At 44.0% G+C, this 18,284-nt stretch overlaps 1 protein-coding gene across 1 annotated transcript in view; it reads left to right on the top strand.

Moving 5' to 3' along the window:
- The window catches only part of sh3bgrl (SH3 domain binding glutamate-rich protein like), a 35,562-nt gene that overhangs the window by 15,733 nt on the left and 1,545 nt on the right, over positions 1 to 18,284 (top strand). Inside the window, exon 2 of the mRNA XM_015942810.3 lies at positions 16,117 to 16,302. Coding sequence (XP_015798296.1) covers positions 16,117 to 16,302 — 186 coding nt within the window. The remainder of the gene's footprint in view (positions 1 to 16,116; positions 16,303 to 18,284) is intronic.

Genomic DNA, 18,284 nt, shown 5'->3' with positions numbered 1-18,284 from the left:
GTGTTATCTCCACAAACAGTACACTGTGCTGGACTGTGTCCTGTGATATTGTGGAACTGCTATTGCTAATGGTTAGTTTCCACTAGCAGAGACGTGCTCTGCTCTCTCCTGGATGCTAATCAACATCCTTACATTGCCAGTGAATAGGGATGGGTACCGAATTCTGTACTTTTTGAGGAACCCACCGAATTCCATAGTACCAACTGAGTACTTATTCACCTCATATGAAACGGTGCCTTTTTTCGGTACCGGTGCCACGTGCCGGCGCAAGAGCGTAATGTCATCAGTCACGAGCTGTAAACAGAGCAGCATGGCAGAGAGGGAATGTTCTGAAGTTTGGGTCCAATTCACTAAATGGGATGGGTAACTGGGTGATGATGAAACCAGCAACAATGATCTAAGTGAGGCATCATCAGTGTTGGGAGTAACACCGTACAAAAGTAATTAATTACTGTAATGCATTGCTTTTTGCTGTAATGTGGTAATGTTAGGCATCACAGGGAAAGAAATGGTAATATTTACAGTGGGGCAAAAAAGTATTTAGTAAGCCACAGATTGTGCAAGTTCTCCCATTTAAAATGATGACAGAGGTCAGTAATTTACATCATAGGTACACTTCAACTGTGAGAGACAGAATGTGAAAAAAAAATCCATGAATTCACATGGCAGGATTTTTAAAGAATTTATTTGTAAATCAGGGTGGAAAATAAGTATTTGTTCACTTCAAACAAGGAAAATCTCTGGCTCTCACAGACCTGTAACATTTTCTTTAAGAAGCTTTTCTGTCCTCCACTCGTTACCTGTATTAATGGCACCTGTTTGAACTCAATATCTGTATAAAAGACACCCATCCACAGCCTCAAACAGTCAGACTCCAAACTCCACTATGGCCAAGACCAAAGAGCTTTCGAAGGACACCAGGAAAAGAATTGTAGACCTGAACCAGACTGGGAAGAGTGAATCTACAATAGGCAAGCAGCTTGGTGTGGAAAAAATCAACTGTGGGAGCAATTATCAGAAAATGGAAGACATACAAGACCACTGATAATCTCCCTCGATCTGGGGCTCCACGCAAGATCTCATCCCGTGGGATCAAAATGATCATGAGAACAGTGAGCAAGAATCCCAGAACCACACGGGGGGACCAGGTGAATGACCTGCAGAGAGCTGGGACCACAGTAACAAAGGTCACCATCAGTAACACACTACAACGGCAGGGAATCAAATCCTGCATTGCCAGACGTGTTCCGCTGCTGAAGCCAGTGCATGTCCAGGCCCGTCTGAAGTTTGCCAGAGAGCACATGGATGATACAGCAGAGGATTGGGAGAATGTCATGTGGTCAGATGAAACCAAAGTAGAACTTTTTGGTATAAACTCAACTCGTCCTGTTTGGAGCAAGAAGAATGCTGAGTTGCGTCCCAAGAACACCATACCTACTGTGAAGCATGGGGGTGGGAACATCATGCTTTGGGGCTGTTTTTCTGCTAAGGGGACAGGACGACTGATCCGTGTTAAGGACAGAATGAATGGGGCCATGGATCGTGAGATTCTGAGCCAAAACCTCCTTCCATCAGTGAGAGCTTTGAAGATGAAACGTGGCTGGGTCTTCCAACACGACAATGATCCCAAACACCCCGCCCGGGCAACAAAGGAGTGGCTCCGTAAGAAGCATTTGAAAGTCCTGGAGTGGCCTAGCCAGTCTCCAGACCTCAACCCCATAGAAAATCTGTGGAGGGAGTTGAAAGTCCGTGTTGCTCGGCGACAGCCCCAAAACATCACTGCTCTCGAGAATATCTGCATGGAGGAATGGGCCAAAATACTAGCTACTGTGTGTGCAAACCTGGTAAAGACCTATAGTAATCGTTTGACCTCTGTTATTGCCAACAAAGGTTATGTTACAAAGTATTGAGTTGAATTTTTGTTATTGACCAAATACTCATTTTCCACCCTGAAAAACAAACAAATTCTTTAAAAATCCTGCCATGTGAATTCATGGATTTTTTTTCACATTCTGTCTCTCACAGTTGAAGTGTACCTATGATGTAAATTACTGACCTCTGTCATCATTTTAAGTGGGAGAACTTGCACAATCGGTGGCTGACTAAATACTTTTTTGCCCCACTGTACCTCAGTTAAGGCCAGTGTTCACCACTCCACCATAAGAAAGAGACTTGGCAAAAATGGCCTGCATGGCAGATTTCCAAGACACAAACCACTGTTAAGCAAAAAGAACATTAGGGCTCGTCTCAGTTTTTCTAAGAAACACCTCGATGATTGCCAAGACTTTTGGGAAAATACCTTGTGGACTGATGAGACAAAAGTTGAACTTTTTGGAAGGCAAATGTCCCGTTACGTCTGGCGTAGAAGTAACACAGCATTTCAGACAAAGAACATCATACCAACAGTAAAATATGGTGGTGGTAGTGTGATGGTCTGGGGTTGTTTTGCTGCTTCAGGAACTGGAAGGCTTGCGGTGATAAATGGAACCATGAATTCTACTGTCTACCAAAACATCCTGAAGGAGAATGTCCGGCCATCTGTTCGTCAACTAAAGCTGAAGCAATCTTGGGTGCTGCAGCAGGACAATGACCCAAAACACACCAGCAAATCCAGCTCTGAATGGCTGAAGAACAACAAAATGAAGACTTTGGAGTGGCCTAGCCAAAGTCCTGACCTGAATCCTATTGAGATGCTATGGCATGACTTTCAAAAGGCGGTTCATGCTAGAAAACCCTAAAATTAAGCTGAATTACAACAATTCTGCAAAGATGAGTGGGCCAAAATTCCTCCAGAGTGCTGTAAAAGACTCGTAGCAAGTTATCGCAAACGCTTGATTGCAGTTATTGCTGCTAAGGGAGGCCCAACCAGTTATTAGGTCCAGGGGGCAATTACTTTTTCACACAGGGCAATGTAGGTTTGGATTTTGTTCTCTCCCTAAATAATAAAAACCATAATTTCAAAACTGCATTTTGTGTTTACTTGTGTTATCTTTGACTAACGGTTACATGTGTTTGATGATCAGAAACATTTTGTGTGACAAACGTGCAAAAGAATAAGAAACCAGGAAGGGGGCAGATAGTTTTTCACACCACTGTAACTTATATATATATATATATATATATATATATATATATATATATATATATATATATATATATATATATATATATAGATAGATAGATAGATAGATAGATAGATAATTTAAATGAGGGTAACAAGTAATAAAAAATGCATTACAGTTTTGAAGTATACACTGGGCATCATCACCTTAATCTGCTCCGGTAGGTAAATAAAATGTTTAAGATAACGTTAGCTTGATATGTTGGCTTCCGTTCAGCTAATGGTGCGTTCGCTTTCTCCTCGGAACTCCGAAAATCTGACTAGAAGAAAGCGAACGCGCTCTAAAGTTTGGCTTTATTTCACTAAATGTGATGGGCTATTGGGCGATGAAGAAATCAGCGACAATGACCTAAGTATGAGGCATCTTAATCTGCTCCAGTAGCTAAATAAACTGTTTAAGATAATGTTAGCTTGTTAGTTCAGTTTTTTTACAGCGCTACGCCCTCTGTTGTCCTGGCGGGGAATTGCTTTGCAACGCTCCGCTGCTTGAACCGAAGTTTGAATGTGAAAACCTTTCCGACACTCATGTGCATCTCTCCGTTGCGGAGCTCACGGAGAAGTATAAATAAGGCTTAAGGAGACGACTTTTGGAGGATGGTCTGGAAGGACAATAAAGACACCAATTTTCTTCAAGAAAATTATCAGGAAAAAAAAACTGTAAATGTACCAAAGATACAGGTTTTGCTGATGAATCTTTTTTTTTTTTGGAAAAAGGATTGCCTAATGAAGAAAAAGTGAGCGCACCCATCAGTCCCACTATGTTGCAGATGCTTGGAATTTGTCCTGTAAATGGTGGGTTGCTGGCTCAAACCCCAACTCTATTCCTCTCAACTCCTTGGGCAAGACACTGCATGCTCCTTGCCTGCTAGTGATGACCAGAGTGCCTTGCTTCTGTCAGTGTGGTTACATGGACATCTGTGGCAATAACTGAGCTAATACCTTAACCAGAATGGGAGCCTTTCTCTAAGTTTACATCTTAGTTAGAAAATTGAATTATTGAATGAATCTTGGTGGTGAATAGCGTCACACAAGTACTAAACAAACACTGGCGGGAGTGAAGAAGACAGAGTAAAAGCATATTGTGCACAGTGGCCGAAGAAATGGACAATCCTGCATCACAGTATATATGCAGAGTCTTGTGGCGATCATATTTTCAGAAGACCGCTTCTGCAGTTTCATGCCGGTCATAACTCGGCTAAGCGGGAGGTCGCTCAGATTTACATAAATTAGTTAATACTGCATCACAACTTGCTTCATTTGTTCATATGTTTTATGTGTTCATTTCTATGTCATGTGATTGTACAATTGCCTATATGGGTATAAAGGTTGGGGGAAAATTGGGGAGCTGTTTACATGCAGAAAAATGCATTGTTTTTACCCGTGTTATGTGGGCACCTTAGCTCGATCAGGTGCAGGCCAGTTTGGTTTGGCTTCAACCAGATCAAGGTGTGTACATGCATTTCAAAAGTCCAAATTTACTCAGACTAAGGCAATAATTTGTGTTTGTTTTCTTTTACTGTATGTAGACACTTGTATGGGCATGGAATTGCTTTGCAACACTCCCGAGGCCACGGAGAAGTCTAAAAGAAAAATGGTTACACTGATTTGTGCATTTCTCCACACCCAAGCTGAGTTAAAAATAGGCTTTAGCCAAGGGAATTACTCACACACAGTTTAGCCTCAGAACACAAATGTCTGCTCAGAGGAACTCCACCAACAATCCACACACAATTTGGTGATGAGCCACGTCAGAAATCTGCATTGCCTTAGTTCGACTGAAGTTGGACTTTTTATTTGCATGTAAATATGTTAGTCTGGCTGAAGTCAGAATAAATTGGACTACTAATCAAGCTGATGCTGTTAGAAACCAATTTTCTCTGCATGAACACAGCTTAGCCGAGCTGTGACTGGCTGGGCACTCCCGTTTCAGAATCAATATCGCGGAAGTGGTCTTCTGATAATATCATCACCACATTGTAAAGGTAACACCATCAGCATGTCTATTTGATGGACAGGTAATAGATGAGCCATCAGCCTCCTTCTTGCTCCAGGAAAGGCCGAAGTCTTAGCTTGATGTCAAAAGTGTTGTAGCCTAAAAAGCAAAGGATAGCAGAGTCGCTCAATCATGGTTTTCTGGCTAAAAGCACCTACTAACCTTCGTTAGCTTCGGTTAGCTCCGTTAGCTCGTAGCTACATCGGATTTGATAGATGTCAGTCATCTGCCCTTGAACTGACAAGCACGTGCCACAGCCAAGATTGCGGTGGTGGAAACCAGGGGTGGACTGGCCTATCTGGCATTCTGGCACTGGCCCGGTGGGCCGCTTAGCAAGCTTGGGCCGACACTTCTCCACAGTTGGTGATCTGCAGAACATTAGCTCCATGGTAACCTGAAGCTAACAGAGTTTTTCCAGGCATTTTCAGCAAGAAAAAGGCCGTAGAGCGACGACGTAGAAGTTGTTTTACCACGTTAGCATGTAGCTATTCTCCAGCTGATCTCCGCCCGTGGTGAATGAGCTGATCTGGAAGGCCAGGGCTCCTGGTCACAGCGGTCTGGCCCTGCTTGTAATTTAACAGTCCCAGTCCATATTCGATCTCACATTCGGCCTAAAGACGAGTCTGCAGGCGGCAACACCCCCCACCCCCCACCCCCACCACTCTCCCAATGGGGAGGACTGATGACTCGTAAAAATGCCAGGGCCGAATTTTGGTCCCAGTCTACCCCGGTGGAAACCACCTATTGAGATTCAGTTCAGCTTTGTTTAGGGTGGTTGTCTTGTAGAAAGATCCAGCACCAGTGCAGCTTCACCTTTGTCACTGATTCCTGGACATTGGTCTCCAGAATCTGCTGATATTGAATGGAATCCATGCGTCCCTCAACTTTAACAAGATTCCCAGTCCCTGCACTGGCCACACAGCCTACAGTATGAATTACCACCATGTTTTGCAGGTTCTACTTCTGTAGGTAACAGGTGTTTTTCTTGGAATGCTGTGTTCTTTTTCCTCCATGCATAACGCCCCTTGTTATGTTATGTAATAACTCAGTTTTCATTTCATCAGTCCACAGTACCGTATTCCAAAATTAAGCTGGCTTATCCAAATGTGCTTTAGCAAACCTCAAGCAGCTGTTTGTGCCATGGGTGGAGAAAAGGCTTCCTCTGCATCTCTCTCACATACAGCATCTCCTTGTATTACCCCCAAATTCCACTACCTCCGCTCCGGTCCCCCCCCGCCTTCCGCAGCCGCTCGCTTCCGAACTCAATTTTTACTGGAACCCGCTCTACAACGGCTCCGCTCCGGTGCGGAGACCTGAGGGGGGCAAACAAGCATGCGCGGGATTTCCGAGATCTTGCGATACAGTCCGAGCAATAAACGCGGAAGTTAGATCCAAACACCCGTTGTGTGGGAGAAGCATCGAAATGAACTGTTTAATCTGCCCATCATTTGTGTTGAGAGATCAGCAGTGTTTGGATCAACAAAGTGTGACTATTTTGATAGTGGAAACTGTATTTATGGCTTATTTTTGTGCATTTAAACTTCAGCCGCCATTGATAGTTGTTAAAAGTTGTTAAACCTGTGCATATGAAACAAAAAACGCCTTTTGTTTATCGATTTATTGTGAAAAATGGAAGTTGTGCTTGCTCCTTTTCCTGTTGGGCGGTTGTGATTTCTGTCCATTTACTGCGGAGGTGCTCCGGCGTCTGGCAAAAATAGGATCGATTCTATTTTTGCCGGACGCCGGAACAGAGGGCGGCGCACTGCGCCGCACTGCCGGAGCACGGCCGCAGTAGTGGAATTGCTCTGATTGACTACAACGGGACCGATTTTGCTCCGGCGTTCGTGCCGGAGCGGAGCGGAGGTAGTGGAATTTGGGGGTTTGGTGCGCCAAATGGTTGAACAATGCACAGTCAGGGGCATGTCCAGGGAGTGGCCTGGGGTAGCACATGCCACCCTTTAAATCTGATTGGCCAGCCCTGGCATCACCCCACTGAGTTCCATTTAAATTTAATTTAGAAAAAGGCTTGGGGTTCAAAAACACCAAAATAGTATGTGGCAGTATGCACCTTTAACATTGTTTCTAGCCCCAGGCCAACAGAACTTTTCTGTATAATTTTTATTATTTTTTCATATTGACATAATTAGTATTTAGAATCCCCACTACTACTCAACACCAGTTGGTGGCAGTAATGCACCCAAAAGTGGCTTTCAAACCACCACAAAGCAGCTCAAAGGCAAGGATAAAGGGAGAAAATTGGTCATGGCGCAACATGGAGCTCACAAATTCACTAAAATGAAAAAAATAATAAAGATTTTGGTGACACTACCTCCCCCCCATGCATAAACAAGTGCCCCACCTGGGCCACCCCAATTTAAAAGGCCTAGACACGCCACTGTGCACAGTAACTCCATCTGCGGAAAGATGATGTTGTAGGTCTTTGGTTCTGGTCTGTGGGTTGACTCTGGCTGTTCTCACCATTCTTCACTTCTGTTCATCTGAGATTTTTCTTGATCAGCCATTTTGAGTCTTAACTTGAACTGTGCCTGTGGTCTTCCATTCCCTCAATAAGGCCCTGTCCACACGTAGCCGGGGATCTGCCAAAAAGTAGGTATTTTTCTACGTTTTGGCCTGTCGTCCACACGAAAACGGAGTTTTTTCACATGAAAACGGATCTTTTTAAAAACTCCGGCCAAAGTGAAGATCTGCGTTTTCTCCGTTTTGGGTGTCTGCGTGTGGACGGACAAAAACGGAGTTTTAAGGTCCGCAACGTCACTTTCCGCGACAAAAAATGCTGACATCACGTGTGCGACCTGTGTTTACACTAGCCGGCATCATGGATGCCCTCAGAGCTGCGCTCTGTCACTACCCGATCCATCAATGGTCCAAGCGCTTTTTGCTTGTTTGTTTTTGCAAGCGGAATTACTGCTCCTTGCAGAAGACCACAGACGAAGGACGAGGTTAAGAACGGGGGAAGTACTGCCGCCTACAGGTCTGGCATGTCCTTAACAACGTATTTATCCGGGTACGTGTGGACAGTTTGTTTTTAAAACGCGGTGGTGTGGATGCAAGTTTCTGGAGGGGCGGATATTCGTTTAAAAAAAAACCCGGCTACGTGTGGACTAGGCCTAAGTTCCCAACTGTGGAAACAGACAGCTGAAATCCCTGAGGCAGCTTTCTGTATCCTTCCCCTAAACCATGATGGGGAACAGTCTTTGTTTTCAGCTCATGTGAGAGTTGTTTTGAGACCCCCATGTTGCTGCTCGTCAGAGAATATTCAAAGAGGAGGAAAACTTACAATTGACCTCCTTAAAGAATCTTTCTCATTATTGGATTTGCCTGTGTATGGAGATCAAGGGTCACTAAATCCTGGGTTCACACCGGAGGCAGACGCGTCGTGCCCGTGGGTTTGAGAAGTCAAGTGGTCCCACAGGACGCGCCGCTGAGTGAGCGATATATTCACAACACGCGGGACTTGAAAACAGGAAGCAGGAAGTGACTTTATTGTTTATAAGTGATCAGACTCGCCGTTGTGTTTTGTGAGACTCAAATTAATCAAAAATGGCTAAGTACGCTACTCATTAGAATATTTTAAGATCAATAGTACTTTAAAATTATCAAAAATGCATCTAGGTTTGAGCCGTAAAGCCGTTCCTCGTCGTAATTTCTGTTGTAAAGTACTTCACAATGTTGTAAACAGCGGCGGTGCCACAGCGCTTGAGATACAACTAGCGCCTATCTTTAGCGCCTTCTGGGACGCGGCGCCCCCCGTGCAGCCACTTTAACTATTACGGCTTCTATTTAAAATGATGGCGCGATGCCACGTGTGCCCTAGGCTTGAGCTTACCGAATCAAGTTAGAGTTCTAAAAGTTTTGGAATCAATAAAATGACAACGGTGTCCAAATGTATGCGCCTGCTTAATTTTGTTTAAACAATTATTGCACACTTTCTGTAAATCCAATAAACTTATTTTTACCTCTCAATTATCACTGTGTGTGTCTCCCCTTCATGTTATAACAACCAACAATTTATACAGGAAAATCATGGAGATTAACAACTTTAAACTTTTGTATCTCACTGCATTTTGGTCACAGGGCTCCCAGCTCTCACCTTTGGTTTGGGATATTTTCATTAAAACTAACTTAAACATTGCGGTTTCTCTGGACCCAACATTTTAAAGGTTGAATATGGAACACTGACACTGACGAACACTCTGGCGAACTCTGGTGTTCAGAGGTAGTACTGCAACAACAGGACTCATTTTTCAGCCTTTGTGATTTTGGTTCACTGCTCACGTTCCAGCACCGTGTTCAGAGACAAATCATACAGGATAACGACTGATTTCTACTAATAAGTTTATTTTACAGCAGTATTTACCGTTAGAACATCTTCTGGGCTCAGAATCCGCTGCTTGACTTGTCAAGTCTGCCATTTTACACAGTCCCAGCTTTTTAGTGCAGCGGTGCCCTCTAGTGGCTGGTAGCTGTAAACAAAAACAGTGTTGTGCCCGACAGAATAAAAATTAGATTATTTATCTTTTTACAGAAAGCTTTTAATGCTAGAACTCCCACAATTCTAACTTCACTAGAACTCCCTGTCACCCTCAATTTGACGGCTGTCATTTTGGCCATTAAATGCTTGCTGATGATGATATTGTGGAGCAAAACGGTTCAAGTGCGTTATAAATTAACATTTATGGATTTGTGAACCTAATGTGGTAAGAAAATAGAAAACAAAATTGAATCCAAACATTGAAGATAAGTCTCTCTATTGTTCGCTAGGAGACCGACACAGATCCTTTCCGTGGGTGGGGTCGAGGGGTCCCAGATCGTCTTCCGCGTTGCTGTCAGGGTCGCTGCTGCTTCCTACTGACCAGTTTTCATCAGTTTTCCCCTGACTGTCTGAAGCAGCTTCATTTCCCATGCTTGTTTCACTGAGAACAATCTTCTAAAGGTCATTTTAGAAGCTATGTCACACTGAGTTTGAACGGAAAGTGAGCTGGAATGTTGGTTGATGAGCAACGGCGACGCTGTCTGTCATCCGCGGGGAAACCGTGTAAACAACAGAGCGGTCAAATTGACGGCTTGTGGGTAGGGCTGGGTGATACGACGATTTTAGACCGTTTTACGATCTACACATCTGACGGTCTGTCATGTTTGAGAGACCTTTTTATCACGATTCGCAGCTCTGCTGTTGAATTTCTGCCTCTGAATGAAAATGGAACTTACCCCAGGCGAATGACACGCCTTTGTTTGACCCTTAACCAATCAGAGTAAGTCATAGTAATATATTAGCGCCCCGCTTGTTTTCACCTGTGTGTGAATAAACATGGCTTCGGCCGCGGCTGAGAGCGACAACGAGGTTTTCGTTCCGAAGAGGAACGCCTCGTCCGTCATATGGAACTGGTTTGGTTTTTCACCAGATGACAAAGAGCAGCGAAATGTCATTTGCAAGGAGAGCGTCAAGGCAAGTGATGGCAACACCACAAACTTGTTTAATCACTTGAAAAGAAGGCATCCCAAACAATGCAATGAGAGCCAGCTGGCAGCTAAAGCTAAAAAGCCTGCGGCTACAGCGACAGCGGCTAGTGCTTCTTCCTGGCAGCAAACGCTAACAGAAACACACACAAAACTCACTCCTTACGGCAGAGACAGCAGACGATGGAACAGCGTGACAGATGCAGTGACGTACCACTTGGTTAAAGATTTGTGTCCCGTGTGAACAGTAGGAGCGGGATTTAAGAACATGATAAAAACATTGGATCCGCGCTACGAGTTTTCCAGCCGCAAGTATTTTCCGAACACCGCCATTCCACGTATGTACGCTGAATGCAAAGTGAGAGTTGCAGAAAATATTCAGAATGCGCAGGTATTTGCTACCACAAGCGATCTCTGGTCCAGCCGCACATCAGAGCCGTATTTGAGCTTAACTATCCACTACATGAGCAACTGGGAGCTACATAGTATTTTGAACAAGTTAATGTTTGCACAATACGTTTGCAATTGACATGTTTGCACTTTAAATATGTTTACGATTTTAATTTATGTTAAGTCACTTGAAAAACGAGAAAAACTGATTTTTGTAATTGTTTCTCTCAGGGCTTTCATCATCTCTGGTGTGAGTTTAAAATATAAGTGTGTTAGCGCTGAGTTGATTATCCCTAATATGAATAAATGTTTATTATTCAATGTTTCTCTTCTTTAATACGCAATTGAAGTTATGCTATTCATGGATTAAAAATCGTGATAAAATCGAAATCGTGATAAAATATTGGAAAAATCGTGATATTCTATTTCTGCCATATCGCCCAGCCCTACTTGTGGGTGACAAAGTCGTAAACAGCTATGTTTCTTTTTTGATACATTATTTTATGGAAATAACACAAAAATAAGAAAAGCCGGGAAGAAAGGACAACACGAGATCCATCTAACTAAATTAGTACATATCAAAATATGAAAATAACTGCTTTGGGAGTTCTAGTGCGTACGTTCATTCTGCACATCTCTGGAGGTATTTTTATTTAATTATAGCTTTCTATTAAAATGTTCCATATTCTAACTTCAGGTGTCCTTTGAGGTATTATTTTTTTATTTTACATGGACCATAACAGTTGGGAGATGCATTTGCAAATCTTGGCTTTCTGGCTTCATGATATTTGAGGGTTTTTTTCTGCTTGATGTTGTAGTACTTAGTGTTTCTAGAATAATGGGTGTGGCCATATTTTATCTTGTGCATTGGTAATCAAAAAATTTGAAGCCACGTTTTTAGGTTTGTGCTGCTGTTTCAATGGCACTACAGGGAGTGCAGAATTATTAGGCAAGTTGTATTTTTGAGGAATAATTTTATTATTGAACAACAACCATGTGAACCCAAAAAACTCATTAATATCAAAGCTGGATGTTTTTGGAAGTAGTTTTTAGTTTGTTTTTAGTTTTAGCTATTTTAGGGGGATATCTGTGTGTGCAGGTGACTATTACTGTGCATACCGTAAATCCTCTAATATTGGCCTGTATTCAATTAATGGCCGGGTATCATATTTTGTCCGGTGTCGGAGTCGGCGGAGGTGAATAATGGCCGGTCTCTTATTGTGGCCGGGTGGAATGTGGTAACAATCAAGTACGGGGGGCGGTTGTGTCATCGTCTCACTTTTGATTGGCCAGTGATAGACCGCGAGGGTAACTTTAACCATGCGGAGACGAAGAGGAGGCGAAAATTTGATATCAAGTTCAAAGAGAACGTGCTGATTATGCTGCAGAACACTCTGGGGAGCAATAGGGGTTGTATGAACTAGTCGACTTCACTACAGTGACTTTTTATGCCTGTCGTCAACTAGTCGCTGTCACGTGATGATGACCGGTAAGATGCAGTCCACGGAAAAGACAGCAGCCTGCTGTCAGCAGGTGACAAGCTCCTGCAACGCGCTGTGCCAGAGCGTCGGTACTGACACACGATCGTTCATGTCGGCTCATTTCCTTTAATGTTTTCTGTCTTTTATTTGCGCCTGATGCGTTTCGCTGCTGTGGAGCGGGACGCATCACCTTGTCCTCCGGTGATGCACCGATCACTGATGCGGCCGCCAAGCAGCGGCACTCCCCTGTTTTTGCGGTCGGTAGATCTTTTAGAACTGCAGTTCAAAGGTAACTCATGAGGTGAATATATATGAACCCAGGTAGCAGTTTTTCTTTAGGATTGAGAGGAGATGCAGGAAGATAATAAACAGGCAGGACAGAAAAATAGTCAAATAAAAACAAGTTAGTTTTTGTACCTGCTGGTTGCAACAAACAGACACCATTGAAGGTAATCAGAAGTGAGGAACAGAAAATGAAATAATTATTTTAATGTTTAGAGCAGCAGGAACTCCGAGAGGCTGCAGGCGCATCAGTGAGTTTGCGGCCGCTGCGCAGGGAGAGGGGAGAGATGGCTGAAGCAGAAACTACCGTTGTTAAAAGAGATGTGTTTAACTTTGAAAATGTGGGCGCAATTTTAATTGTCAAAAACTCCAGCGAACCATTAGTTCATTTTGCTCAAATAGAAATAGAGGCCTGCCTCTAATTCTGGCCCTCCTTCCAATAAAGGCCTGGAGCTTGATGAGCTTGAGTCAAATACAGGCCCAGGCCTGTATTAGAGGATTTACGGTAATTATTAGGCAACTTAACAAAAAACAAATATATACCCATTTCAGTTATTTATTTTTACCAGTGAAACCAATATAACATCTCCACATTCCCAAATATACATTTCTGACATTCAAAAACAATACCAAAACAAATCAGCGACCAATATAGCCACCTTTCTTTGCAAGGACACTCAAAAGCCTGCCATCCATGGATTCTGTCAGTGTTTTGATCTGTTCACCATCAACATTGCGTGCAACAGCAACCACAGCCTCCCAGACACTGTTCAGAGAGGTGTACCGTTTTCCCTCCTTGTAAATCTCACATTTGATGATGGACCACAGGTTCTCAATGGGGTTCGGATCAGGTGAACAAGGAGGCCATGTCATTAGTTTTTCTTCTTTTATACCCGTTCTTGCCAGCCACGCTGTGGAGTACTTGGACGCGTGTGATGGAGCATTGTCCTGCATGAAAATCATGTTTTTCTTGAAGGATGCAGACTTCTTCTAGCCTGGCTCCATTGGGCGGGTTCTACCGTTGTCTTTCAAATGATCTCCGCATTCCACTGGACAATGAATGTGACATACTCTTGTTTCACTCTGTTGCATCATCCCACCCACCAGGCATATAGAGTGCCCTGATTGGCCCACAAAGCGGATAAAGCTCTGTGATTTGTTCACTAAGCAGATAGAGCACTATGATTGGCCCACCATTATGGACCAATCACAGCTCTTAATGTGTTTGAAACCCCTCTAGAGAGCTGTGATTGGCTAGCCAGAGTCCTGGTAGGAGCTGCGGAGGTTCCAATGGAGCATGCCTAGACCAAAGTTTGCAAAGCAAGAATTTGGTCTAGTTCACTAGGCTAGACTTCTTCCTGTACCACTTCTTGAAGAAGGTGTCTTCCAGAAACTGGCAGTAGGACTGGGATTCGAGCTTGACTCCATCCTCAACCCGAAAAGGCCCCACAAGCTCATCTTTGATGATACCAGCCCAAACCAGTACTCCACCTCCACCTTGCTGGCGTCTGAGTCGGACTGGAGCTCTCTGCCCTTTACCAATCCAGCCACGGGCCCATCCATCTGGCCCATCAAGACTCACTCTCATTTCATCAGTCCATAAAACCTTAGAAAAGTCAGTCTTGAGATATTTCTTGGCCCAGTCTTGACGTTTCAGCTTGTGTGTCTTGTTCAGTGGTGGTCGTCTTTCAGCCTTTCTTACCTTGGCCATGTCTCTGAGTATTGCACACCTTGTGCTTTTGGGCACTCCAGTGATGTTGCAGCTCTGAAATACGGCCAAACTGGTGGCAAGTGGCATCTTGGCAGCTGCACGCTGGACTTTTCTCAGTTCATGGGCAGTTATTTTGCACCTTGGTTTGTCCACACGCTTCTTGCGACCCTGTTGACTATTTAGAATGAAACGCTTGATTGTTCGATGATCACGCTTCAGAAGCTTTGCAATTTTAAGACTGCTACATCCCTCTGCAACATATCTCACTATTTTTGACTTTTCTGAGCCTGTCAAGTCCTTCTTTTGACCCATTTTGCCAAAGGAAAGGAAGTTGCCTAATAATTATGCACACCTGTTATAGGGTGTTGATGTCATTAGACCACACCCCTTCTCATTACAGAGATGCACATCACCTAATATGCTTATTGGTCGTAGGCTTTCGAGCCTATACAGCTTGGAGTAAGACAACATGCATGAAGAGGATGATTTGGACAAAATACTCATTTGCCTATTAATTCTGCACTCCCTGTATTTATCTTCCATTGTTTTTTCTGTTGTATTAATATCCTTAGATGGAGGACCTGTGAGGACAACCGAACACATCTAGAAGTTTTTTTTTATTTAACAGTTCAGGTATTTGTTACCAAAAATCCAGAAAGATGTCAGGGGCTTGGTCAGGTGGAAGCGTGGGTCAGAACCAGAGAGAGCTGCAAGGGATAAAAGGAGGCAGGCGAGAGGCTTGAAGTCAGAAGACAGGCCAAAAAGATCAAAGATCCAGGAAATCCAACAACGGGGGCAAGGAAAGGCAGAAATCTGGGAGTCAGAACAGGGTCGGGGTCTGAGAGTCAGGTAACAATCAGAAGGCCGGAGAATCTACTTGCTGTGGCGTTCAAAAATCTGGCAGGGAGCTGGTGGCTGGCTGGGGAATATACTATATAGCTGCTGGGTCAGGTGAACAGGATGATATGATTACAGGGTGCAGGTGTGGTGAATTAGGAGGATGAGGGCTTGGCTGAGGAGGATGGCAGCCTGGGAGACATGACAGTTGTTTTGTTTTCTGTGGGTAATCCTCAAAAACCAGGTGGACGAACAAAAGCTCCAAACTGTGAAACTCAAAGCCCTGATCAAGCAAAAACTGATGGCTCAGAAGGTGACTGAGAGCACTACACAAAACATAAAGACAAAGGTTTTGGGGCCAACTCTGCAGAGAAGTCTTCTTTGCATAAGCTTTGTGTGATTATTGATCAAACCTTTGGAAATGCGAGTAATTATGCTTCTGTATTTGTTAGAACAATCTAAAAATAGGATCTAAAGCTACTCTTTGTAAAAAAAAAACACCTTTGACCTTGGGTGTTTATAATTTCACTGGTTTTGCCCAGGTGTCTTGGTGTTTTTTCCCCATGCAACTAAATTTCAACTCCTCCCTGATTAGTTTTGCTGAAGATAATATTGTTAATACTTTTTTACCTACTTAACTCGGCAGCAGGGCGGTGGTAGCTTAGTAACAGGGCAGCCAGCACTTCTCCGTGTCGTTTCTTACACAAACAAGCTGTCCTTATGTTCAAAGCAGACAGTTGACAGCATGGTGAACCTTCTGTTTCCTCCTAATTGTAGCGTTAATGACTGACAACTTCCCCTTTCCCATTTCCCCATCACACAGATTAAAAAGCAGCAGCAGGATGTGATGGGCTTCCTGGCGGCCAATAAGATTGAGTTTGAGGAGTGTGACATCGCGGCCAACGAATCCAACAGGAAGTGGATGAGAGAGAATATCCCAGAGGAGAGCAGACCTACCACGGGGAACCCTCTCCCCCCTCAGATATTCAATGAAACCACATATTGTGGGGTGAGAACAACACACACTGTAATAATGGGACAATGTTTCCTGTACTGATTCTGATACCTTCATTAGAGGAATGCTAGCTACTTTTGGCTAGCTTTTAGCACCCTCTAGTGTCCAAGTAGTAAAACCAAAAGTGACACTTGTCTCCTCGCTGTGCATTCCATTTACACACCTTAATCTAACAGCTGAAATGTCTCCTCAGTCTTCATTAGTGTCTACAGGGGTGGTTCATCACTAAATCAAACAAATCAGCTGTGTTCACAAAATAAAACATCCAGGGAATGTGCTGGAAGCAAATTCCAGCGCCAGGCATAATAATAATAATAATAATAATAATAAATAATGCATTGAACTTGTATAGCGCTTTTCAGGACTCTCAAAGACGCTTTCACACACACTTACATTCACACACTGCTAGTGATGGTAAGCTACTACGTAGCCACAGCCGCCCTGAGGAGGTCTGACAGAGGCGAGGCTGCCATTTGGCGCCGTCGGCCCATCTGACCACCACTAACACAGGCAAGTTGGGTGAAGTGTCTTGCCCAAGGACACAACAGCAGAATACCCCTGGTGGGAGCTGGAATCAAACCCACGACCCTCCGATCATGAGGCAACCCGCTCTACCTCCTGAGCTACTGCTGCCCCAAAAGCATGCCAGCTCTTCTGTTATTAACATTCGCTGCCAGCGTTTTTCACCGTTTTTACTGTTTTTTTAAGAGTCACAGAACGTTGCACGCTAGGATGATGTCGACGCCGAAACTACCAAAACAAAGCGGAGACTCACCTCTTACATCAGGAAAAATCAGCGCGTTTCGAGCGTTATCCGTTCTTTCATAATCCGTTGTTGAATTGTGATCGGCAGAAGCTTTTCCGGTTCGCGCCTCACTTTTTTTACAGCAGCGGCCCAAAACGATCTCCTAACACGTGGATGTTCTGCTTCCTGATCATGTGACGTGTGACGTGTGCGGATAAAGATCGGCTTTAGAGCTGGGATGTTTGTTCTCTCGGTGGGGGGGGCTCGTTCCGATGCCCACACAGTAAAAAACGCAAATGACGACTTTAGTCGTCAATGGCAGTGAATAAGTTAAGTCCAACAGGGACCGGACCGGCACTCTGAAGTTGCAAGTGCGGTATTCTGGCCACAGGGATCGGTGGAGGTCTGAGTGACCCAGGCCTGGATTTGAACCTGGGACCTTCTTGCTCCCAGGCCACAATGCTAACCAGTACCATCGCATTACTGCGCAGCCCCTTGTGATAAATAATAGTGCATTTACATGTTTTGAATATTATGACAAAGCTCCAGTTTCTGTGTCACTCGTTTCAGACAGTGACACATACCAATTCATTACACACACTGTAAGTATGATGCTTATGCTGGTGAAGGTTCTTATAGCTACAGATAAGAAACTCCCACTTTTCCGTGCCTCAGAGGACTGGAATGTTGTGCAAAAGTGAAATATTGAACACTCGTCAAACCCTAATCAGCTAATTGAATTATAAGACACGTATGAAGGCTTGCCGAGCTTCTAAATGTTGTCTCAGTCTGGGTCAGCAGGCTGCCCTGTCATGGACTATTGAATGGACATGTCAGTCCATCCCTGAACCGGAGACTACGTCAGGAGCATCTTAACTGCTCCAGAGTCCAGAGTCTGGAGGAAGAGTGGAGAAGCTCAGAATCCTTGTTGCTTGACCTCTGGGGTGAAATTTCCTTAGTTAGTGAGGTTGTCATCAGCTGGTTTAGGTCCACTGTGTTTTCTGAAGCCCATAGTCAACACAGACATCTACCAGGACTTTTTAGAGCTCCTCCCTTCAGCTAACAAGCTTTATGGAGATTTCATTTTCCAGCAGGACCTGCCCTCACTGCCAAAGGTACTAAACGCTGGTTTAATGGCCCTGGCCTGAATCCCGGTAGAGAATCTATGGGTTATTGTCAAGAGGAGACACCAGACCCAACAATGCAGATGACCTGAAGGCTGCTGCTAAAG

Source organism: Nothobranchius furzeri, chromosome 1 (assembly GCF_043380555.1).
Source record: "Nothobranchius furzeri strain GRZ-AD chromosome 1, NfurGRZ-RIMD1, whole genome shotgun sequence".
Taxonomy (NCBI): domain Eukaryota; kingdom Metazoa; phylum Chordata; class Actinopteri; order Cyprinodontiformes; family Nothobranchiidae; genus Nothobranchius; species Nothobranchius furzeri.
Note: the sequence above shows the minus strand (reverse complement) of the source record. Positions and strands in the feature narration are given on the sequence as shown.